Below are 26,711 nucleotides of genomic sequence, written 5' to 3' on the forward strand. Positions count from 1 at the left end.
GTCTTGGATCTCTTTTGTCTGGGGTGGGGGTGGGGTCCATAAAACTTGTGTTTGTAGAGTTTGTTCAGGACATCATTTCCCCCAATATTTAGTCCCAAGTCTAATTAGCTAAAGGTCTATACAATTCTGAGAACCCCTGATATCCTTTCCACCAAGTCCTGATTAACTCAGCCCAAATAAAATATGATTGTGTGTTACCATAAAACTTATTTTACAGTAAGTAGTCAACAACTAATACTGAAGATTCTCATACTATGCTTCATACCAACCATGCTGATTTCAGAATGCCTAGAATGTCAATCACTGGTGTCAAAAAAACAATTTCCTATAATGTGTGTGATGTCATAGTAGAAGTATTCTCTGCTGGGCAGGTTGTAATTGATTCACATTGCTTATGGCTTGGCCAATTGGACAAAAACATTTTTGTTGCTATTAACCAAGATAGGGGCCTTGGGAATATACTTAATGATCTCAATAGTTTCATGCCAAATACTAATCTTCACAATAACAGCAATAATAACAAAAGAGTAGCTAACAGTGGTATGTGTGAGACTGTTACTTATGTTGATATTGTAATGATCCCAACTGATTGAGACTTGTTAACCAAAATCAATAATTAAGAAGGCTTCCCTCTCCATGGGCTCAACTCAGAGTCACAATGCAAGAGTCAGGACACAATTGGCCCGATCCTGTAAGAATGCTATTTTTGTGATAACAGTAGCACCAGAAAAAGGTTGTCTCTGGGCAAACCAATAACTTCAAAGAAAGATTTCAAGATTTATGACATTGCTAAAATTCTCAGTTCCTTACTTTAGATGAGTTAAATTTTAACAACACTTGGCCCTCCCTGCTGGTGCAGCGGGTTAAAGCACAGCACTAAGAAGCTTAAGCCACTCCGCATGAGTTCGATCCCCGCCTGCCCCAGAGGTGACCACATGGCGTGGCAGACCTCTCCTGACCCACCCGCTGCTCCCCTCAGCAGTGTACTTCGTTGATCTGCCTGTTCTGCTCCTCACTGTCTCTGGTGAATCCTCTCACCCTCCGCATCTCTGGCCTGTACCCCAGTTCTGTATGAATAAATAAATCTTTAAAAGAAAAATTTTAACAACACTTTTTGTTTTCCTGAACACATAGGTGATATCAACACACTAACTAGACCCCTACCAAAGTTTTCTTTGATGCTGCAGAAAATCCCTGAAATAACAACCAAAGCTCACCAACTGCATATAAATTTTCAGTGAGGTTAAAACTGGGGCACCTTTCACAGAACTATCTAGAGGTTATTTCCAGACTTGAGAGTTCTCACTTGAGTTTATTCTTTAATAAGTTCATTTAATTTTATTTGCTTCAAGTCATTTTATCTAACCCATGTAAACACATTGTAATGACCCTGATTGATTGAGGTGGGGGCAATTGAGATATTCCAGTTTAAATTATCAATTAAAAAGGTAACAATTGTTTTTGAAGGCACTGATAAGCATATATGTGAATGGAAGGACCATAAAACCTGGTTGTGCTGAAATGCCCAATTCAAATTAAAATTAACAGGTAGATCTGATAACATAACTTGAACAGTGGTTATAACTACAGGCACTGAATTTTAGTCACTTTGAGACACTTATGAACTCCATGTCGATGGTCCTGGAGCTTCCTTCAGGTGTTGGTAATGCCACTGGGGACTTTCCAGCTGAGAAGCAGCCCTCCCTTTCCTGTGGACAAATGCTTGCCAGGAACTCTCCAGACAGGCCCCATCTGCTTGGTGCTGCCAATTCTGAGCCTTGCCAAGTGGGTCATATCTAATGTGTGTTACATCACTAGAGCTACCAGGAAACTCCATATAGATTGATTTAAATTTTCACCTTTAGGACCAGGTGAAACTCAGGTTAGGTATTAAGTATTGGGTGGAGACTTGGCATGAACAACTCTCCCTTTCCCCTGCCTTTTACTGCCAAGTGACTTGTAGGCTTACATTTTGTTGTAAAATGGATTCCCCCCAGTAAATTCATATTGTGGTTAAATGCATTTTGCCTGAGTCATCAGTGAAATCTCTTCACTTGAGTGGAAGTTAGCACATTTGAAATCTGAACCTGATTATAAAACAGATATTGTTGTTAAGGGTGTGAAATGTATGCACTAAATACAATTATATTGAATATTATATTGAATTTCAAAACACGACAAGACAGGTAATACCTTTTTTTCCATTTTATAGATGAGTAAATTTAGAAGAGAAGTTATATCTTCAGGTTAAATGATGTTTAAAAAAGGAGAAACAACAGACCCAAAAAAGGAGTTGTTCATGCCAAGTCCCCACCCAAGACTTAATACCTGAGTTTCACCTAGTCCTAAAGGTGGAAATTTAAATCAATCTATTTCCTGGAGTTTCCTGGTAGCTCTAGTGAGGTAACACACATTAAGACACCCCCTTTCCCCTGCCTGGAATAATCTTTTACTTTGCTAGTATCCTAGCTCCACCCCTCCTTCTGATTATAAAAACTCTTGTTTTGTGCAACTTCTTGCAGTGCCTTCCTACTTACCAAATGGAATGCCACCCAATTCATGAATCATTTAATAAAGCAATTAGATCTTTAAAATTAATTCAGTTGAAGTGGTAAGTCTTAAGTGGTAGAAGCAATATTTGAACATATTTGGCCTGCCCCCAGAGACTGCAGACTTAACAGTTACATCACTCTTCCTTTATATCTCGCAAACTAATTTCTATCTCCATTAAATGCTTCTTAACACTACAGCTATTAATTTTCTTAAGGCTACACTTCATATATTATCTCATATTCCTCATCTTAACAAAGTAAAAGAACCTCTTTGAAGATAGAAGAGGGGAAATTATGGGAAGAGCCATTTCTAAGTCAGAGAACTACCTATTGTTTAGTCTCCCCAAATCTGACTCCATCTCTGGCAAGAGCCACTTTCGCTCTTGTGGGGAAACCAATACCTTTGGTTCAAATGTTGGCTCCTGTAGTCCATGATAGAGAATGTGACTAAGTCAAGTCCATTTGAGTACCCCATCTCCCAAAATGATTGTTCAGAGAGGAGGATGTGAAATATGCTCAACCAGTCACAATGCCTCTTGGGAGTTTTATAGTTTTGACTTTATTTTTAGATCTATCACTTATTTTGAGTTAATCTTTATATCATATGTATGTTTATACTAAACATAAATTAATTTATGGCATATATTTAAAAATACATACACATTTAAATATATAGGCCTATTTAATGTGGACATCCAAATACTTCAATACCTATCTTTGCTAATTGTATTACCCCCGCTCCTTGGTCAAGGATCATTTGACTATTTGTTCCATTGATCTATTTATCTATTCTCTCACCAATACTACATGACATTGATTACTGTAGCTTTATAGTAAATCTTGAAGTTAGTAGTGTCAATCCTCCAACTTTGTTTTTCTCCTTCAATATTATATTGGCTAGCCAAGGTATTTTGAATCTCTATATGAATTTAGGATAAATTTGTCAGTATTCACAAAATAACATAGGATTTTGACTAGGATTATATTGAACCTGTAGCTCAAATTGAGAAAAACTGTTGAGTTTTCTTACCTATTAATATAGACTTTCTCTTTATCATTTAGTTCTTTGACTTGCTCATCAAAGTTCTATAGTTATCCTTATATAGATATTCCACATATTTTGTTAAATACCTAAGTATCTAACCTAAGCACTTGTTTTATACTTAGTACTTAATTTTGGGAGCAGGTTCTAATGTAAGTGGTATAACATTTTTAAATTTTGAATTCTACTTGTTTATTGTTGGCTTATGGGAAAATGATTGATTTTTGTGCATTTTGTATTCTTCAACCTCTCTATGACTGCTTATTAGTTTTGGGAGTGTTTTTTGTTCAATTACTTTGGCTTTTCTCTAAAAACATGTGAACAAAGAGTTTCATGTCTATCTTTTCAAACTGTATACCTTTTATTTACTTATTTTTTTCTCTCCTTTTTGCACTAGCAATAACCTCCAGTGTGATGTTGGAAAGGAGTGGTAATAGGTCATCCTTATCTTATTGCTAATTTTAGTGGAAAAGTTTCTACTTTCTCACCATTAAGTATGATGTTAACTTTGGGTTTTTAAAAAGATTTATTTATTGATGCACATAAGAACTGGGGTCCAGGCCAGAGGTCCAGACAGAGTGAGGAGTGGGTAAGAAGATTCACCAGACACAGAGTGGGAAGCAGAACAAGCAGACTAACTGAAGTACACTGCTGAGGAAAGCAGAAGATGAGACAGGAGAGGTCTGCTGTGGCCTATGTGGCCCCTCCCTCAGCAGGGATCAAACTGGTGATGCAATAGCTGTGGATAGCTTCATAGTGCTGTGCTCTAACTCCTTATGCCACCAGGGTGGGACCTAATTTTGAATTTTTTTAATAGATAGTCTTCATAAAGTTGAGAAAGTTCCCTTGTTATTCAGTTTACTGACAGTTTTTTATCATGAATTGGTGTTGAATTTTGTTAAATGCTATTTCTGCATCTATTGATATGATTATATCTGTGACTTTTATCTTTTACTCTGTTGATATGATGGATTGATATTTAAATGTTGAATCACTCTTTCATACCTGAGGTAAATTCTACTTGTTCATGGTATATACTTCTTTTTATGCTTTTTGGGAATTCAATGTGCTAATATTGAGGATTTCAGCATCTATATTCATGAGACTACTGGCCTGCAGTTTACTTTTCTTATAAATGCCTTTGGTGGTTTTGGCACTAGGGTAATGCTAACCTTATGGAATAAATCAGGAAATAGTCCCTCTTTTTCTATCCTCTGAAAGACATTATAGTGAATTGGTATAACACTCAGGAGCCCAGAGATGAATACCAAATCCTCCTTGCTCTCCTTGATATCATATGCAGTATCATAGTGGTTGCACATAGTGCCAGTCCTTGTCTTGCAGCATTATGACAAAGTTGGCAGAGGGGTCATCTAGAGTCTGGCCAACATCATCTACTAGGAGCTCCTTACCCTCTTCCAGGATGATGCTCTCATGTCCTCCTTCAGGCAGAAAAACACCACCTACTTGTGCTTCTTCAACTCCTATGATTTAGAGGATGCACACACCTTCATGTCTTGAACACTCTGATGATGCCATCAGAAGCCATGTTCAGAGAAGGGAAAAGGGGATAGCAAGGGGAGAAAGCGATAGGAGCTGTGTTATAACTTTTATGAATCTGAGTTATAATTTTTATGTCTTTACCAATATCCTCTTTTTTTATGAGAACAATCTTTATTCTGTACTTTTTACACTTTATACACTAGAGACAGAGTGAGGAGCAGAACAGGCAGATCTACTGAAATACACTGCTGAGAGGAGCAGCAGATGGATCAGCTCTCTGGCGTAAGGTCGAACTGGTGCTGCTGTGGCTTGGGAGAGCTATATAATGCAGTGCTTTAACCTGTTGTGCCACAAGGGAGGGCCCCATTCTGTACTTTTCTAAAGCATGTTTTCTTTTTGTTGCTTGAACATATTTACAATGTCTATTTTAAAGTTTTTCTACTAAGCCTGACATTTGGGCCCTTGCAGACATTTTTTTGCCTGCACTTTTTTCTGTGTATGAGTCATACTTTTCTGTTTCTTTTCATGACTCATACTTTATTGCTAAAAAAAAATTAGATAATATAGTGTAGCATAATAATACATTCTAGGATGTCTTATGTAATATAAGGTAGCAACTCTGGGTATTGATTCTGTTAAGGGGAAGGATGTCCTAAAGGAACTCTGCAATCTTATGGACTCCACCCCCTACTCCAGCTTTCTGGACACTATCCCCTACTCCAGTGATTGGAAACTACAACTCCCAGCAGTACCAGGAAAAGAACTGCGAGGATCCAAGGGTGGAGCTAGCAAGAATTCTGGGACATTTGGGGGATAAATAGGGCGCGATTGCATCTCTGGCTCTCTCGCTGGGGAAGCAGCTCTCCTGATCCTGTGACTCCATGTGTTCGGTCAGCCTACCTGTAAGGTATTCCAGTTACTTTGTATCCCACTCTCTTTCCCTGGGTTGTTTCCTATTCCTTTCCCCTTTTGTAAATAAACCCATTAGTGACCCTTTTGTGTGTACCTGCAGTATCACTGAATTGTGAGCGCGGGTGAGGCCCCACTGACAGGCGGCCCAGTCCATTCTGGGCTACCCTGCAACAGTTTCACCTGGCCCTCAGCTCACTTACCCCACAGTCTGTATAGCCTAGTGATGTTTGCTAGCTTATTTAGCATCTTGATGGGACTATTTTAGAGAACTCCATTTCACGCATGATGTGACATCTCTGATGTTGCTCTTCAGAGGGTAAGGTCTGGGTAGGCACATAGTCACCGTGGATGACAATGGTTTGATCAGGGCCCTCTCTCTTTCTCTAATCTTTTTGTTAAGCTTTCTGCCTCTGTTGTTATTACACCAATTTATTAGCATCCACTAATTAATTGCCAGCTGATTACATTATTGTTTTTGGCAGTGACCTAAGGCACAAATTGTTCCATAGTCTGGTCCAATTAAATTCAGGTCCACTTGCAGGGGCAGATTTTGAGGCCAGTCTTTGAACTTTACACTGAAAAAAAGAGGACACTTATTAACTATCGCATTTCCTGGTTCCCCTTTATAAACTAACTGGGCTTGCTCTTTTGAAGTTATAGCTTCCTCTTAATTAAGGAATTCCCTGATCCTTGGGCACAGCTGACACTAATTTAAGCTCTGCAACAGATGTGATGTGAAATGTTGATGGCCTGTGCCTCCCAAGTAAATACTATATTGCTCATCGGGAGGCTGTGGGGAAAAAGGATCTCTTGTTAGTGACTGAATTATCTGGAGCTGCGTTTGCATCATGCTAAGCTGAAAGGCAGGAGGGTAGGAATAGGTCATGGTTCAAATATCACAGTCTCATTCTTTTCTTACTAAGTTTTAGTAGAATTTCTAGAACAAAAACTGTTTTCTTTAATTGCTGAGGCTCTGCAGGCAATTCCCAAAGACTTTAGCTAGTTGTTTCAAAAGCAATTTTCACCAGTTGTGTTTGTTTCACCAAGGAACAATTCCACAGAACTTTCGTGTCACCATTTCAGAAGGTGTCACTCTGTCATGCTCCTGCTTTACTCCAGTAGTTAAGCTTCCAGAATTTGGATCTCAGATTGCTTCAAGCAACCATCACATTCATGAAACAAACCTTGTTAAAAAAAAAAAAAAAAAAGCCAAGGGAGAGCCAGAGCCACAGTGACATTTTGCTAGCCTTGGATCTATTTGTGCTTGGGACTAGTCCTAGCCTCTTGAATTAGCTGAAGACATTTGTGGCTAACTCTGCAGGACCTCAAGTGCATTTGTCCGCCCTGGCTAATGTTGTACATGGGTGAGCACACTCCCCAGTAAGGCCAACAAACAAGTCAGCAGAGCACAGTGCATTCTGTCCTGCAAATAGCTGCAACCCACTACTTTGTTTCAAGTAGAAGCTACAAGAAGCCCCAGACCCAAGCTACAAGAAGCCCCAGACCGGGTACAAATCTGCATGGGGTACATTTCCTGTTTTTCCCTGCATGTATGGACCCTATATATACTCATGGGCAGTCCTAATAAACAGACTCTGGACTCCAGACCCCAGGCTCCTGCTTCATTCTCTCAAGTCTCCAAGTCTCCTACATTGGGGTGAACGTAGCGGTCAGTGCACCCCTTGGTGGGTTCGCAACTGGCATTGACCTCTTACAGCGTATAATTAAGCCATTTGCGGTTTGCTTTGCGCAATGGTCCTGTTCTTCGACCCACGTTATTCACATATAAACACCCACTGATTTTTAGGACTTCATAAATCTGGAATTGGTAGGGTAAGAACTCTACTAACTGGTCTTGAGAATGTAGTAGTTTTGAGTTGCACAGACTTATACTCTGATATTATTCTGATAGTAAAACTTTACATGAGACAGGGCTTGGTCTACATGTTTGGGGTAGATGACAACCTCTCAGAAAATAGGCAAGACTGTGGTTCTTATTCAATGATTGCCCACCTGCTAGAATGTTTGCATTTTTGGATCTCCATCTCTCTGTGCTGCCTCACCATCCACCTGTTTTGATTTTATAGAGATGAATTTCAAGGAAAACATCGCTTAGATTTTGTTTCAAATTAACCTGAGAACCAAAACATTTCATTGAGAGCCCTAAATACCATTTTTAAAAAGGATTTATTTATTTATGCATACCAAACTGGGGTACAGGCCAGAGGAGTAGGAGGTGAGAGGATTCACCAAAGAGAGTGGGGAGCAGAATAGTCAGATTAACTGAAATACACTGCTGAGGGGAGCAGCAGGGGGGTCAGAAGAGGTCTGCCTCACCATGTGGGTCACCTCCCTGGCCAGAGTTCAAACTCGTGCTACAGTGGCTGTGATAGCTTCATAGTGCTGTGCTTTAATCTACTGCACCACCAGGGAGAGCCCCTAATGTCATTTTAATATTTGCTACTTTGATAAACAACAGAGAGAAGGTAAAGATCCTGTCAACCACAATCTCTCTTTATTGCTTTTAAGGAGGGCTAGTTTTCAATATCAAAACCAGATAAGGAATACCAGCATCCATTTGTCACTCAAAATGGACTTAGGTGGGAATGAATGGAAACAATCATGTGTGGGTGTGTGACTAAAGTCACAATTCAAGGTCAGGGAAAAATCGAATGTTTTCCACAGGGTTGCTAATGTTTTTTGGATAGGTTGGGGAAGCAGTTTTTCAATAATCTTGACTTTCTAATATTTTTCCCCTGAAGTGAAGAAAGAAGAACTGGGGTACGGGCCAGAGGTGCAGGGGCAGTGAGAGGCTTTACCAAAGACAGAGTGGGGAGCAGCAGGCAGGTCAGGAGAGGTTTGCTGTGCCATGTGGGTCAGCTCCGGGGCAGGAATCGATCTCATGCTGAAGTGTCTATAGCTTCTTAGTACTGTGCTTTAACCCGCTGTACCACCAGCAGTGGGTTAAAGCAGGGATGGCCCTAATCCCCTTTTTTTTAATCTTCTCAAATTGTTTTCAACATTGTCAACTTAGTTTTTAACATTATCAACTTAGAACTTTTAGGGCTGACCTGAGGTATTCTTTTCCTCCTCCCATTTTTATACAGTGAATTCTACCTCATAAAATTTATACAGGTCTATGGCATGTGAAAATTAGGTCACTGAATGATTTGAGTAAATAAATTCTAAGCACAGCACATGTCTTATTCTCCTCACAGGTTCTGTGTAGGAAATGCTAAAAGTACAATTCGTTATTGAGGTTTGCATACCAAGAGATGGAACCTTAAAATCGGTCTCGTTACCCAATATGGTAACTCCTCCCCCTTCCCCAAACTGGTCATCTTCTAGTCTTTTCCATCGATTAACAGCACTAACATCTACTTAACAGGTTTGAAACATAAGAAATTGACTTTTCTGTAGGCTGACTATTGGCAATTTCAAATAGATTAACCTTAATCATTGATTAGGTCAGAAACTTTATCACCTCACTCCCCTTCAACTCTCATGACCAGCTAAGCACAAGAATTCTACTTCTCAGGCAAGTTACGAGTCTGTCTTTAAGACACTTACAACTACCCTAGTCCAAGTCATCACAAATTGAACTCAACAGTTCCACTGCCCACAATGCAATGTGTTGTACTCTCTTTACAACACAAGTCAAATAGTCCTGCTTCCATACTAGAAATCAGTGGCATCTGACTGCCTGTAACCAGAGGTGCCCATTTGATGCTATGAGCTATGGAGGCTGCAGGCCCCAGTGCTGCTGACCTCTTCAATTCCACCTCACTCTGGTTTCTGTGATATTTCATTTTCTCAAACATGATCCTTGAATATAATCCTCAAACATGATCTAATACATACAGGATCTTTATGCTCCATCTGCCTGGAACCGGGTCCTCTCTCATTACCCCCAAGGCTCTGTCACTTAACGACCCCTGCCTCCTCTTTATGCATGTCTTAGCATAAATGCCATCACTTCAGAGAATCTTCTATGACCTTTCCCAGACCAGATGGTAACTACACACACACACACACACACACACACACACACACACACACACACACACACACAATTTGCCCACAAGAACTGTGGCACATCAGCACTGACTATACTTCTAGTCACCTATTTGCTGTTTTGCTCAACTCAAACTCCAAGGGCACAAGATCACCTGTCTTATTTGTTCTCATATTATCATCACTAAAGCAGACCTAGCAGCTAATGGATACTTCATAAATGTTTAATACATGCAAGAAGCCCTCACATACATCTGAATGAAACTCAAAGTTCAAAGTTGCCATCTTTGTTCAATGGTATTCTGTTTGGGTAAATCTCCAGTGATTTTTCTATTTAGAATTTTAAAAAAGGAAACAAAAATACTCAAGTTAAAATTCAACACTAAAAGGCTGAGACCAGAATCCTGGAAATTTTTTTTTTTTTTTAAGTAACCCCTGGCATGGTTATATCTAGTAATAGTTATTGTTTTAAGAGCAATAATAATAGTCAAAGCTAACATTTATTGAAGACTAAATATGTACAGGCTTACGAAGGAAACAGGCTTAGAGAAGTGCAGGGGATTTGCTGAGGTTAATACAACTTATGAATGTGAAGCCAAGTCACAAAGACCCATTATCCCAGACATGCTTTGGATGCTCTCAGTTCCTCAATTTTTGGGAAAGCCAACCTCTCAAACACAGGAACCACGTCTCTATACCCCGCAGACTAAGAGCATCAAGAACAGAATCCAGAGAAACACAATTCAGCTGTAAGTGTATTGTCTCTAAATAGACCAGCTAATTTCACCACTTTTCCTAGAGCAATTCTCTCCCAAGCACCATCTCATTAGAAGCAGGTGTTCCTACCGGAAGAAAGAGTCTCTGGGCAGCACAGGGTTTAAACAATTTCTTCCATTCCTGAGGGTTTCCAACTGAAAATGTGATGGGGTAGATTCTGTGCTCAAACTTCTTTGTATACGAGTCAGGCCACTGTCGTAACTGCAAAACATGGAAGGCAAGGGGAGGGTGATTAAACCCCAGAAATACCAAAACCTCTGGATGGCCAAGTGGAAATACATCAGACAGCTTACATAGAAAGTCTAATTTCATTGCCACTGTTGATGCATTGATGCTAGAATTTTTTTTTAGGGTCATAGTGCATTTTATTATACATCTTAGATTTACACATTTCATATATGGTTTTAAAGTTTCAATTCATAATTAAATACAAAATAAAGAACAGTTAGGCAGCAGTAGTTCCCAGGCACATAAGTTAGGGGAGATTGGAGCAAGTTTCTTCCCTGGAGTTTGATGGATATTATAAACTATGATAGTAGACTGTTTCCTTCTGATCTACCTGCCTTTGGGGCTGAATATTATTACAGTGAATGGCTTTACTAAGTATGATGTTGCTAAATGAAAACAACACCTAAAATAAGTTTACAACCTGCATTTTCTTGAAGTCTTTAAGACCCAATGACTACTTTCCCCCTAGTAGAATTCCAAGACCATTCAATGAAAAAGAATACTGTTAATGAAGTATCTGGAGGAGCCTCAATCTACGAGCCACTGCCTATGCTTATTCAGTGTCCTCAGGCTTCCAAGCGTGAGGAAATGGAGTGGCTGATTTCTTCTCATTGACCCTGGAAAGTGCTCTCCTCCTAGAAGTGTCCTTGTCAGGCTCCCATTACTGGTTGGTGAGTACTCTGAGATTGTCTTGTGTACACTGTAGCCCAGCTGCTTATACATGCTTACTGCAACTTGGTTCGATACCCTCCAAAAAGATCAAGAAAAATCCACCCTTTCTTTCTGAAATCTCCTCTCTAGTAACTCTGAAAGTTTAGCAGCCAAACCAAGGCATCAGAATTCTGGGGCAACAGACAGAGCTCTGTTGTACCTGTGCCATTCTTCTCTGGCCACCAAACCTTCTGTATCTCAACCAGGTACCTCTGTAATGATGAAATAACCCAGGTCAATGGGTGGGGAGCTGTAAGTAAAAGGGAATTCCACAAATGGATCCAAGTTAATGTTATTGAAGCAGAGAGGTCTTTGCAGGTGCAGGCCTGGAGTTTCATCATTGCAAAGATGTCTTTTAAGCAGGCTTGCAGCGACCCCTGATGCTGGGATTTATGAAAATATCATACAGAGATGTCAAAGTTGATAGGAAATTGGCATATAAACACTGCCAAGAGTATAAATCTGAACAAACTTCCAAGAGGGAACTTTGGAAATTTTTAATGACAGTCCCCAAAGGATAGAGACATAAGACTTACAACTAGCTTGTAACATTAAAAAAAAAACAAAAAACTTGGGAACAACTAAATGTTCAGTAATAAGGAACTATGAAAATTAGTTATGCTAGAACTGTACAATGGATGAATGTACAGTTAATATAAAGTAGGTCTATATATGCTGACATGGCTATAGTATATAATTGAGTTTTAGAAGAAGCGAGATAAAAAGTATTATGTGTTGTAGGGAAAATATATGTTTAACATTTTATATGCAGGGAAAAATCTAGATGGATAGGTACTAGGCTGTTACAAGTGAGTATCTTTGGAATAGTAGGACAGTTTTGTTAATTTTCTTTACAAATATGAGTTCTATAACATAATTGTTCTAATTAATAGACTGATATTTTAGAGTAGTTTTATATATATAGAAAAACAGAGCAGCTGTTTGGAGTTTTCTCAGACTGCTAAAAATGGAGCTTCCATATGACCTAGCAATCCCACTTCTAGGTATCTATCCAAAGGACACAAAAACATTGATTCAAAAGGACCCCTGTACCCCACACTTATTGCTGCTCTATTTACAATAGGGAAGACATGGAATCAACCCAAATGCCCAAAAGTAGATGACTGGATCAAGAAGATGTAATACATATACACAATGGAATATTGCTCAGCAGTCAAAGAACGTAAACTCATGCCTTTTGCAGCAACATGGATGGAGCTGGAAGGGATCATGCTTAGTGAAATAAACCAAAAGAAAAGGAAAAATACCAGATGGTTTCATTCATGTGGGAACATAAGAGACTCGGGGGGCGGGGGGCAGGGTAGGATGAGGAGGAAGCAATTGTAATAAAGAAAAAATGCAAACAACGAATATATCAGAGACATTTTACGGGGGTGGAGAGGGGAATGGCATCCAAAATGGGGTGGGAAAGGTGCATGGAACTATGGTGATGGCACACAGGTGAATTGGTGGTGGGACGTCCAGGGGAATTACAAACGATATGGAAAAATGAAGGATGATGTAAAAACAAATAAAGAAAAAAGAAACACTGAGCAGCAAATACAGATTTCCCATAAGTTCCCTCTCCTTTCTCCAGCTCTTTTCTCTCATTATTAACATCTTGCGTTAGCGTGGTAGAATTGTTACAATTGATGAACCAGTATCAGTGCATAGTTAAGTCACATCCTTGGTTTGCATCAGGGTTCACTCATCGTGAGGTACATCCTATGATGTACATCAAATGCACGTCATCTATAAATTACGGTATCATACAGAACAATTTCACTGCCCTAAAAATGCACTCTGTTCCACCTTTTCCTCCTTTTCTATCACACACAGTCCTGGCAACCACTGATCTTTTTTTAATACCTCTTAGTTTTGCCTTTTTTCAAAATGTCCTATGCATTTGAAACAGAAAGTATATAGTTTTTTTCTTTCACATTGGCTTCTTTCACTTAGAAAATCCATTTGTGTTTCCTTTATCTCTTTTTGTGCCTGAGTAGTTTACTTACTACTTACCAATGACTACTAATTTTTTATAGGGCTTGACCACAGTTTGCCTATCTTGGTGCTGCCAATTTGAGATGACCATGAGTAAAGTTGCTGTAAACATATATGTGCACAATTTTATGTAGACATGATTTTTAGTTCATTTTGGTAAATACCAAGGAAAGTCATTACTGGATTGTATGGGTAGCCTACATTTAGCTTTCTAAGAACCTGTCAAATTCCTTCCACAGTGTCTGTACCAGATTGTATTCCTACCAGCAATGAAAGAGGTTTCTTGTTTTTTCACCTCACCAGCATTTGGTAATGTCAAGTATTGTGGATTTTAGTCATTCTAATAGGCGTGTAGTGGAAACTCATTTTAATTTACAGTTTCAATTGATGTATGTTGCTGAGAAAACTTTGATATGCTAATTTGCAATCTCTCTACTTAATTTTTTGAGTTAATACCTTCTGATTGCCACAATAATTTGACTTCTAAGAATTTATATTACAGAAAAATTCTAAAAGAGGACAAATAACTTCGAACTTGTAATGATGTTTGTTAACAGTGAAAAATTGGAAACAACCTAAGAAATCAGTTAAACAAATTTTAGAGTATATCTACAGAGACAAATGGTAATTAGCCACTAGTGACAATGCTTAGAAGGTTTTAGCAAAATCTAGTCTGCTACAAAGAACACATGAGTCAAGAATGGTTAGACATTTTAAATAGCTGAAAGACTTAAAAATGAATAAATTTTGTGACAAATTATGTGAAAAGCACATAAAATGTGAATCTGTATCCATAAATAAGTTTTACTAGCTTATAGCTGTACCCATTTGTTTAAAGATTTATATGGCTGCTTTTATAAAAAAGAGCAGAGTGGAGTACCTTTGATACCATACAGCCTGCAAAGTTTAAAATAGTTACTGTCTGCTTTTTATAGAAAAATTTGGTCAATCCCTGTTTTAGAAGAAATTCAGTAATGTTGGTTCAGTGACATAAAGAGAATATAGAATATGATCCCACTTCTGATGCTGATATTAAAAAGGAGTAGAAATAAATATACCAAAATTGTTCTCCCCAAGCATTAGTGTGATGGCCGATTTTTTTTCATTTATGAGTTTATGACTGTTCTTTTTAAAGTGTCCATGTATTGCATATAACCACATAAAAACATATCACTGGTAACATTATTTCCTTTATATGAATATATATTACATTGTGAACAATGATATAAACTTAATATATTCATATATATGTATATACAATGATATAATATAATATATTCACACACACATATACACACACATCACTGTAACATCATTGTTCATTTTTTAACAATGTGTGCCTTCTTTTCTCAGGGGTAGTCCCCACAGAATTTCCACCACCAGTTCACCAATGCATCATCACCTCAGTGCCCAGTGCTTTTCCCTCCTTGTTCCAATCCCTCTCCTTCCTTTGCACCCTGCAGAATGCCTCTGCTTTGTCGTTGTCTGTTAATTTTCGTTTTTTTAATTGTCATTTTTTTTTCATTGTGAACACTTAATTTGCAATCTTGAGATGGATATTTGAGGGAGAAACTCAGAATGAGAAAGAGTAGGAATGACAGTCCAAGTATTTGACAACTGATTTATGAAGGATGTGGACCCCTGACGACACACTAAACACAAATAACCCGTGTGGCTGCATGAACACATCTTGACTCTACTGGACATAAACACTCATGTAACAATCCTGACCAATCCAGTGCACACAGGGTGTACGTGCTCCTCACCACGGTGCCACTAATGACAGCCCAAATCAACCTGGGACGAAGGGTTCCCCTGGCCTGGTGGTTTCCTTAACCTTTGGAAGTTTACAGTCCTCCATTCTAGAAGGCTTTATCTACCTTTGTCAACCTAATACTTTTAACTGGTGCGTTGGTGCGTTAAGTCCATTTACAATGGTTACTATGCATATATTTGAACAGTACACTGATTCCAGTCACTGGAAGTTCCTGTTGACAACTCTTCCCATGTCAGAGCCCAACCCCTCACCCCTGCCGCACACGCACACAGGATGTTGCTGCCCCACTGGCTTCCTATCACCAGCACGGATAATAGCTGTTTCCAGCTCTGTGTCCCACTGTTTCCTGATTCTGAGTGTGGGGCAGGAGCACAGATGAATCAAATCTAAATTACGTGCCTGATCCTGAACTGCCTAGAGCGGCTAGGAGATGAACCAGCTGGCATTTTTCAGCTCCTATGTTGTGAGATAACAAAACTAAAGTTTATAATATGAAGTACCTACAACATCGATGGCAAATGCCATTAGCCATATTCTACTTACACAGCTCTAAAAAATTCTACTTAAATATAGTACAACTAGCCCACAGTACAGCTTCCAGAGTATTTACAATGGCGACTGACAATTTGTTTTGCCTGGAACTTCCCAAGAGTTACTGAAACCGGGGCTCGAAGCATGGACTGCAGGGCGATACTGGCATTTTCCCTCAGCTGCTTCAGCAGCAGGAGCTGCTGGAAAAATGTGGTGGCTTTCCCTGCCCACACCAAAAATGACTGCCTGTGGACAGCTCTTCCCTCTACTCCAGTTGGGTTAAAATGGTCCAGTAAGAATCTTAGAATTGAAAATGGTCCAAACAGGTGGATTTCAACTAGGTGGTAGACTCTGACCATCTTGGGAGGTCCAGACACCCAGACTCATCCCACTCTGTATCTAGTCTTCAAAGAAGAGAGAAGAAAGTATCCATTAGTTGACTTCTGAAGAGAGAAGCTCAAGAGTTTCACAGTGACTGGGCAGCTGCCCTTGCCACTAGTCTACTGCTGCCACTGCCCGAGAGGAGCACGAGAGGCCCTAGGCCTGGTGTCTCACAGAGTTGCTGTTTGTAAGGGCCAACATCTCACAAAGAGCCGTATCTGGTCATCTGGTACCACCTCCCAGTGCTGCTGCCTCTATTGCTGTCTAGTCCAGCGGCCAGTGCTGTCCATCCTGACCTTCAGACTGTTGCTGTGAGCTGCTGTCTTGTCATCTTAGTGGCCTGGCCTTTTAGCACCTCCAGATGTAGTGAGTTGGATCCTGGCCTGCTGCTTGATGGCCGCCAAGAGTTCCAGGCCATTCTTAGTGGAATGATGCCATCTTGAAAGAGTGACCTGTTGTTTGGGATGTTTGGACATTGTGGACACTATCTGGGGCAAGATAGCCGGTGACTTGCGGCCTTAGAAACTCTCTGTTTCTGTTTGTTAAATATACCCCACTGTTGTTCCTTGAGCTGAGTGGTCTTACAATAGTGCATGTGGATGAGAACCCAGACAGTGACCTGTCCTCTACTGGACACTGGCTTTAGCACTTTTTCATTATCATAACAAACTGTCTACTCCCACAACCCTTTAGCGTTGGAACTGACAGCCTGGAGAAGGGCGGCATAACCTGCTCCTCCCATCTCCTGTGCTTAGCAGAGACCACTTGCTACTACTATATTAGGCCTAAAAGAGTTTCCACCACAGAAGATTCAGCCCTAAAATTATTCTCTGCAATAACAACAAGAATCACTTGCTCTGTAATGCAGATGAGAAAACTGAGGTTGTGAGAAGTTCTGTGTTAGGTAAGAGCCAAGGTCTTAAAACTAAACTGGCACCATCATCCTTGCATGTGAAATAAACAGAGGGATGACACAACAAATGCTCTGCCTAGTTTGTTACACCTCATTATAATTTCCTCTGTTAGCTGAGCTTTATCGGTCTGATAAAGACCTGAGGAAATGAGTCATCAGAAGGGTAAGGTCATCAGGGCACAACTTCACAAACATCCACAACATGCCCCCCATAAAATCTAGCTCTCAATAATGTTCCAGTTACTATGGCTCAAACAAAATTACCCCAAAACTTAGAGTATAAAACAACCATTTATTATGCCCCTAGAGAAATGGGTGAGGAATTAGGACAGGACATAGACAGGGAGATTTGACTCTATTCCATCAAATTGGGGGCGTCAGCCTCAAAGACTCAAAGGCTAGGGGCTAGAATCATCTAGAGACTCTTTCACTCACATGCCTGGTGGCTCAGACTGCTTTAGGTGGGGGGACCTCGGCTCTCTGTGCGGCCCCCTCCGTCTGGTCTCTCCATATAGACGCTGTCACTCTACCCTGATGGTCAGCTTCCTGGGCAGGCACCCCAAGAAAGAGCCAGGCAAACTCTTTACCCTCTCTATGACCAAGTCTCAGATGTCACATAGCATTACATTACACGTGCATCCGTGTGTGCCTGGCATATATGCAATGTGTCTGTATTAGCTATTGCCTCAGAACAAATTACTCCCAAACTTCGTAGTTTAAAACCACAAACATTTATGATCTCATGTAGCGTCTTAAGGCCAGAAATCTGGGAGCTGAGTTGTTCTGGCTCAGGGGTCCCCTGAGGTGGCAGTCCAGCACTTGTCTGGGCTACAGACATCTGGAGACTCAATGGGGCTGAAGGTCCTGTCTCTGAATCACAGGAGCATTGGCAAGAGGTCTTTGCTTCTTAACATGTTGGCCTCTCTCAGGGCTGCTCTACCATGGCAGCTGGCTTCCCCAGAGCAAGTGACCCAAGAGAGGAAGAGTATAAACAAGATGGAAGGTGAAGTTCCTTTTAAAGCCTAATCTCAGAAGTGAATCAACACCACTTTCTTCCTGTGCAGTTTCTCTGAGGCAGTATAGGAAGAAAACACACACGGGAGAAAAACAAGAGGTAGGGTTCTCTTTGGAAAACATAATCTGCACATAAACAGAATTATTCTCTCTTCCCTCATTTCATCTTTTAAAAACATGATCTGCCTTTTGTTCCTCTCTATCCTCATGTCCCCACTTCTGGCAATAGGTACTCAATAAATGCTTTTTAAATGGATATTATGCAAGATTTTACTGGTGCTTCCCAGAGCCAGTATTCTTCCAGCTTCTCATTCCTCTATGGGTGGGTGGGCCTGGTGACTGTTTCTAGACAATTAAATGTGAATGGAAAAGGCCCATGTCACTGTTGAGCTGAGGGAATGGAAAGCACAGTTCTGATCCACAAGTCTCTTTTTCTTGGATGGCATCCCCAGAAGTGTAGAAGCCAAAAGTTCCAATAGGTACAACTGTAAGTATGAATAGGTTCTGCCTATTTTCACCCCAGACTTAAGTGTCTATGTGGACAGAGACTCTGTCTCCTGTGTGACACATGCAGCAGGCATGTGGAAAGTCTCTGAGCTCTTTGAGAACACCCTGCCCTAGCCTGATTATGAACAGATCATCTCTGATCAATCCTGTTACCCGGAGTTATAGATGGAGAAGCTGGAGCTCAGAGAAGCCATTAAGACTTGCCAGAGATCATCAGTAAGTAAATAACGGAGCTGAGGTTTGAACTGAGCCCTCTGGCTACTAGTTTGGGAGGTAGCATGGTGATTAAGTTCATGGAGGTCTGAGTTAATGACCTTAAACTGACACCCGATGAGTCAACCACTAAAATTCTCTATGCCTCAGTGATCTCAGGTTAGAACATGGGTTCATCACTGTTACTTTCTTCAAGAGGTTGTGTGATAATTAAGTAAGAGTCAAGTCGAAATAAGAAGTCCCTGATACATGATATTCTTTGTCGGTTTTATTGTCATCATCTTCCTCACCACAGCTTCAGAACAGCTAACTATTCATGGCTCAACCTTTCCCTGACTCAGCTCTGTTTCGAGGGCATTGTCCAATCAATTTCAAAGTCCCAATATTATCTGTTCCTCTGGTTTCTGTTGGTGAAGATGACAAGGTGACTTTTTTTCCTTGTGAAACAACACATTTTAACTCTCTGCTTTTAGCTTTTCTCTGTGCAACATACTTCTTTGGCATTTAGCAGCCATTATAAGCCATTATGAGGGCAGGAAGCAGCACTACTGACTCAAGTTAGTAGGTACAAAACAAAGTGGATTCTCACTCTGCCAGCACTCAAGAACTTACTGCAAGATAAGATTCTGTGTGTGTGTGTTGCTTTGTTTTGGCCAGAGTTTTAAAATTATTTTTTATTTATTCTATTTTTACCTTTTATGTATTCATTTTTTTAAAGATTTATTTATGCTAACAGAACTGGGGTACAAGCCAGAGATGTGGTGGGTGAGATGATTCACCAGAGACAGAGTGAGGAGCAGAACAGGCCGATGGACTGAAATACACTGCTGAGGGGAGCGGTGGGCAGGTCGGGAGAGGCCTGCCATGCCATGTGGGTCAGCTCCTTGGCTGGGGATGGAACCCGTGCTGCAGTGGCTTCTGAAAGCTTCATAGTGCAGTGCTTTAACCCTTTGCGCCACCAGGGAGAGCCCATATGTATTTTTTATTATTATTTATTTTCTAAGATTTATTTATGCATACAGAACTGGGATACAGGCCAGAGGTGCAGGGGCAGCGAGAGGAGGATTCACCAGAGACAGAGTGGGGAGCAGAACAGGCCGACTGTTGAAGTACACAGCTTAGGGGAGCAGCGGATGAAACAGGAGAGGTCTGCTGCGCGATGTGGATCATCTCTGGGGTGAGCAGGGATCAAACTCATGCTGAAGTGGCTTTAGCTTCTCAGTGCTGTGATTTAACCCACTGAGGTGATATCTGGGAACCTCCACCAAGTCTTAACCACCATAGGGTACCCACCACTAACTCACCCACGGGGTTCACCACCATAGATCACTGAGCTTCCTTCCCTCTTTGTTCTTTCCTCTCCTCCCCTGTGTTCAGTGCTGTAGTTAGCTATCAAGAGGTAGTTTTTCAGCTTGTCATGCAAGATAAGATTTTTAAGGAAAGTCAAGGTAGCCTTCAGAGTTATGCATGCACAGAAACTGGGGAGAAGAGGCATTTCCAAGGCTCTTGTGTCCTGGTAAAAGAATCAAACATTCCTCAGCATGGGCTAATTAAACAAATGATTATCCAGTTACATAATAAAATACTGTGCAGTCACAAAAAAAAAATGAGAGTGATGCAGATGCTGACAATAAGGTTTCAAATAAGGAAAAAGCAAGTTCCAGAAGAGCACATAGAGAATGATCCCGATTCTTTAAAAGAATGATATTTTGAGTACATGCCTATATGTGTTATACATGTATACAACACACACACACACACACACCTATAAATGGTAGTTTCTTCTGATTGTTTCTTCTGTGGGACTGAGAGATAGCAAGGTCTTCTGAATATTAATTTGTAACATTATTGTTTGAGTTTATCTTTTATTTTTTTTTAAGATTTATTTACTTATGCATACAGAACTGGGGTACAGGCCAGAGGTACAGGGGTGGTGAGAGGATTCACCAGAGACAGAGTGGGGAGCAGAATACAAAACAGGCAGATCTACTGAAGTACACTGCTTAGGGGAGCAGCAGGCGGGTCAGGAGAGGTCTGCCACACCATGTGGATCACCTTCAGGGCAGTCGGGGATCGAACTCATGTGGAAGTGGCTTTAGCTCCTTATTGCTGTCTTTAACCCGCTGTGCCACCAGGGAGGGCCAGTTCATCTTAATGATCATATTTGTCATTCAAAAAGCATGTCTAAAAAAAATCATCCTGTTCTGGAACCAAAGGAGAAGAATGTTGACAACAAGAGGGTTCAAGCCCTGAGTCAAGTAAGCTTAATTGGATTGCTTCATTTAATTTGCAAGGACCTCTCTAAGGTACATGTAGCTGTCCCTATGGCATAGATGAGGACAGTAAGGCTCAGTGTCAGCGTTCACAGTCACATAGTCGAATGTGCACCAAAACACATGAATGAACAAGAGAAGCATTTTCCAAAAAGCATCCCATACGCACTCAGTAAGGTCTGTGCTGCAATTTCTGCAAACTTACCTGTTTATCAAACTCGGGCTTCAGAGATTCTTCTGTGAAGATGTGAAACTGAATCTTCCTGTGGCTGAAGAGCACAGCTGATTTCAACATGACCAGTGTCTCCTCCAGCCGATCACCACAGGCCACCACAGCCAGGTGGATCCAGAGCTCAGGCGGCAGCACAGCTTGGAAAGGCCTGAGTTCTCCAGAGCTCCTAGAAAGAAGAAAACAAGTTAAGGCTATTTCTTCACTTATGGGGAAAAAAAATAGTGAGTGAATGGCTGGAACATTTCAAAACATGAAGAGACACAATCTGTTATATTTTATAAAGTGATAAGCATTTTGACAATTCTTCCTGCTTAGAAAAAAAATACTATTTATTCCCATATTTATACTGGCAATCGCAGGATGAGTCACTATTTGGATGGCTATAGGTGTCTGAGACTTTCCCTGCCAGTGCTCAGCTGTCTTGTGCCTGTTGGCTGCCTACTGGCCCATGTTTGGAAATAGTATTGCTAAACTTTGACAGCTGACACAGGGCTACACGCAGCTCCACTTGCACGGGCCATGGAAATTAGATTTGAATGCAATTTGAACAAGAGGAGGGTGGATCGTGGCTTTCCCATGTGAAATGCGCAACATGATCTTCCCATCATCTGGATGGTTTTAGGTTGCGGTGGAATGCATGACCACTGGACCAAAGGAAAATCATGCAAGTCCGGGAGGTAAGCAAAGAAAACAACACATGAGCCTCCTTTACAGCTTGCGAGAGTCTTGAAAAAAACAGGTGTTAATCCTAACTGCTTTGCTAAAGCTTGTTGAGGTGGTAGGTATGCAATTCGGACTCTGGTGTGAAAACTCCGAGAAGTGAGAAATAGGCAGGAGAAGGGGCAGGTTAAGTTGAAAATCACCAAAGTATTAAATACCGAGTCAACAGCTGAGAGGGGAATAGAATCCAAGAGTCCAGAATCATCATCCAGCTATTTCCTCATAATAAAAGATTTGTTCCAGACAAGGAGATGGAGCCAAGCCTCAAACACACCACTGAGAAACATTTTCAGGCAAGTTTGGAAGAAGTTGGCCTGGAAAAGGTACCTTGAGACAAATGAAACTAATTTACTTGCACAAAAGATCTGGAGACCAGGGAATTTGGACGTTGAATGCTACCTTCCTTCCAAAAACTTCAGCTTCAATCAGTGCACTGCCCTGCTCTTCCCAGCTCTGTTGGATAATGGCAGTCTTGCTCCAGATTTCTTTCACCAGGAAAGTTGAAGATGTGGGTGGAGCACTTTGGGTAGTTTGCCAGCATGATTATTTAAGAGCATGCTTACTAGAAGCACCGCCTCCTGGCTCAGCCATGCCCAGATGCGAAGAGTTACTCAGAACCTACTTATTTTGGGGAACACAGGAAAAGATAAGAGTTGTCCCAAGTATCTCCTGAAGTTGCCCACTTCTCTTCCCCTTAGTTGATGCAGCCACCATCTTTCTTCACCTCAATCACTGCCACAGCTTCCCAGAGGGCCCAGCTGTCTCCAATCTGATCCTCAACCCCCATGATTTCCTTTTATTGGTACCAGTGATGTTTTTCTAAAATGTGACATGGATAATGTTTTCTACTGTCTTCAAGATCAAGTACAGGCCCTCCCTGGTGGCACAAGGGGTTAAGCCTCAGCACCATGAAGCTATCTGCAGCCACTGCAGCATGAGTTCAATCCCTAGCCAGGGCGCTGACCGACAAGGTGCAGCAGACCTTTTCTGACCCGCCTGCTGCTCCCCTCAACAGTGTTTCAGTATATCTGCCTGTTCTGCTCCCCACTCTCTCTGGTGAATCCTCTCAGCTCCTGCACCTCTGGCTGCACCCCAGTTCTGTATGCATAAATAAATAAATTTAAAAAAAAAAAGATCGAATACAACCTGAACAACCTGAGATCATAACTCTCCCTTGTATCTCTTGCAATTGTCCACAGCACGCCCAGCCTGGTGGACTGACATTCAAAACAGTGACAATGACCGTCATATTCTTAGTTTCATATCAGTAATGATAGCAAGTGGGGTTGTGTCCATGTTCAGTAATGAGAGCAAGTGGGATTGTGTCCATGTTTTCCTGGTATATGTATTCTGTCTGTTTGTCTGTCTGTCTCTCTCACACACACAGACACACACACCTTTTTTTCTTGCTAACTCAGTACTTATATGGCAGGCACTGTTTTCATGCTGGGAAGACCTTAGTGAACAAAACAGACCTGGGTGCCCACCCTCGTAGAAGTTACATTTTCTTGTGGTAGGGAAGAGGGAAATAAATAACAGTCAAAGCAAACTGTAACTAAGTTCCTTACTTAGAAAGTTATGAGGGGACAGGTGTTATGAAGGAAATACACAGTTGAGCATGGAGGGGCATAAGTCACTGATGCACTCACTTACATCATATAGTACAAAGTGGGGAAAGTCCAGGGAGTGTGTGCCATGCCATGTCTGAGTGGGAGCTCTCTCCTCTCAGCAGAGCAAAGGGGTTCAATCAGAAGCATAGGGTCCTCCCTGGTAGTGCAGTGGGTTAGGATGCAGCACTGCAAGTTAGCCACAGCAACGTTAGTGCAAGTTCGATCCCCAGCCCTGGAGGTAACCCACATGGCTCAGTAGACCTCTCCTGACCTCTCTGTCTGCTGTTCCCCTCAGCAATGTACTTTGTCAGTCTGCCTGTTCTGCTCCCCACTCTGTCTCTGATGAATCCTCTCATTGCCCCTGCACCTCTGGTCTGTACCCCACTTCTGTATAAATAAATACATAAATAAATCTTTTAAAAAAAAATCGGCCCTCCCTGGTGGCGCAGCGGGTTAAAGCACAGCACTAAGAAGCTTAAGCCACTTCAGCATGAGTTCGATCCCCGCTTGCCCTGGAGGAGACCACATGGCGTGGCAGACCTCTCCTGACCCGCCCGCTGCTCCCCTCAGCAGTGTACTTCGTCGATCTGCTTGTTCTGTACCCTGCTCTGTCTCTGGTGAATCCTCTCACCCTCCGCATCTCTGGCCTGTACCCCAGTTCTGTATGAATAAATAAATCTTAAAAAAAAAAAATCAGAAGCATGTCTGGTGCATTCAAGAAGCCTTGCCTTTGGGACTTAGCTGCCTTCTTCCTCAGCTTCCTGAGTGGGTTTTCATATCTGCTACTAGAGCCACCTCCCACCTAACTTATATGAAGGGTGGGAAGGCACAGTACCCACCCTCACCCTCTCCGGGTTCCACTTTCTGCAGTTTCAGTTACAGTGGGGTCAACTGTTGTCCATGAGAGAGAGTGAGGGACAAAGACAGCATTCACGTAGCTTTTATTACAGTGCTTATTACAGTAATTGCTCTATTTTATAGTTGTTGTAAATATCTTGCTATCTAATTTACAAATTAAACTTTATCATAGGTCTGAGTGTACAGGAAAAAACACAGTATCTACAAGGTTTGGTACTCTGAGATTTCAGGCATACCTTGGACCCCTGGAACTTATCCCCACAAATATGAGGGATAACTGTAATACTAAAACCACAGCCAATTAAAAAGATTTCCACTGAAACGTTATCCAAAATATGCTAAGAAAGAGATTATGCAAAAATATTTGTTTTTTAAAATATTGAGTATAATATTTTTGGATCACACTTTGATCCAAAGGTACAAATGAAAAAAGTCTGTATTTGGGCCCTCCCTGGTGGTGCAACAGGTTGGGGGACAGCACTATGAAGTTACCACAGCCACTGCAGCACAAGTTCGATCCCTGGCCGGGGGGCGGGGGGGGGGGACCCACATGGCGTGGTTTCTCTCCTGACCCAACTGCTGCTCCCCTCAGCAGTGTGCTTCATCAATCTGTCTGTTCTGCTCCCCGCTCTGTCTCTGGTGAATCCTCTCACTGCCCCTGCACCTCTGTCCTGTCCCCCAGTTCTGCATGCATAAATAAATATTTAAAAAAAAATGAAATCTGCACTTCAGTGGTCCACCTCTCTCCTTTGCAGGCTTCGGTGCTTCAGGATAGCATGCACATAAAGCAAGAGCTGGCAAATGCGGCCTTTCTCAGTGTCTGGTGACAGGTAATAAAAAAAAGAAAAAAGCCTTTCCTGGTGGCAGCTCAAGTATTGGTGGTTGGGATTTAATGAGTCCTTTGCTGTTCTGACTGCTTTACCTCTCACATTACATAAAACAATCTGAGGCTTCAGGTAGTAAGTGCTTGAGTTGTGTGGTCACGGACAATGATCAAGTTTAAAGGGGCAGGAGTGGTGTGCCTTTCACCAGCTCTCACTAGTAGCACACTCAGCAGTGCTCAAATGTCACCACCAGACAGAGAAGATGACGAGACGTCCATTTGAGGAACCCAGGAACTGGACTCCTTAAATCATGGGTGGTGGTGGGGAACAGGCTTGGGGAATTATAGCACTGTTTTGACTCATGACTTACTATGTTCTTTTTCAGTAAAGAACTAAAGAGGATCAGAAGCGAACGTTTGCTGCCCACAGTTTCTAAAGACTGGCTGCTAGGATTGGAGCTGATGGTATGCTCCTGGTCACTATGCTGGTAGAGCCTGAATAGGAGTTCGCTTAGCATAGTACAAAGCAGAACCGACAGATGGCAGGCAGCTCTCTGGCGATGTTCATTGAGCACCTGGATCCAGGTGCACCTGACCTTACTCTTGGACAGTTCAGCTTAGACGTGAATTAACCCCCTTTTGCTTAAGCCAGTTAATAGCAAGCTTACAACTTAGCATTCAAAAAAAAAAAAAGTTCTAAAGCAGATCTTAAAAATATGTTTCTGATCATCTTACTCACACATCCTCCTCATAGTCTCCCCTTGAGTCATCCTTTGAAGTGCTGATGGAGTCCATCCCTCGCTTGGTGCTCCCTGCAAGACTCTGACCCCAGTCTTCATTATTCTTCCAGTTTTGCAGCAGAAAAGATACCATATACTATCAGGTGAAGGCGGTTCCCTACCTGGCTGTGCTTCATGGTCACTAGAGCTGTTTGTTAATCTGCAAGCTCCCACTCTACAAAGACTCCAACGCAGTGATCTATCTTGAGGTCCTGGAGTTTGCATATTAACACAAGTGTACCATGGTCACCCATAGTGCAGCTGCAGCCAGCTGTTCTCTCCCCCACAAACTCCCCTTCATACCTTCAGGAGCAGCTGAACTCTTTTTTTAATTTTTTTT

The 26,711-nt window shown here is 41.4% G+C and overlaps 1 protein-coding gene across 1 annotated transcript in view; it reads right to left on the reverse strand.

Moving 5' to 3' along the window:
- The window catches only part of GXYLT2 (glucoside xylosyltransferase 2), a 94,579-nt gene that overhangs the window by 47,550 nt on the left and 20,318 nt on the right, over positions 1 to 26,711 (reverse strand). The window contains exons 2-3 of the mRNA XM_004675971.1: positions 21,555 to 21,747; positions 10,870 to 11,001 (exon numbers count right to left, since the gene is read on the reverse strand). Of these exons, the coding sequence (XP_004676028.1) occupies positions 10,870 to 11,001; positions 21,555 to 21,644 (222 nt within the window). The 5' untranslated portion in view covers positions 21,645 to 21,747. The remainder of the gene's footprint in view (positions 1 to 10,869; positions 11,002 to 21,554; positions 21,748 to 26,711) is intronic.

This window comes from Condylura cristata, unplaced genomic scaffold, assembly GCF_000260355.1.
Source record: "Condylura cristata isolate star-nosed mole 26May11 unplaced genomic scaffold, ConCri1.0 scaffold00004, whole genome shotgun sequence".
NCBI lineage: Eukaryota > Metazoa > Chordata > Mammalia > Eulipotyphla > Talpidae > Condylura > Condylura cristata.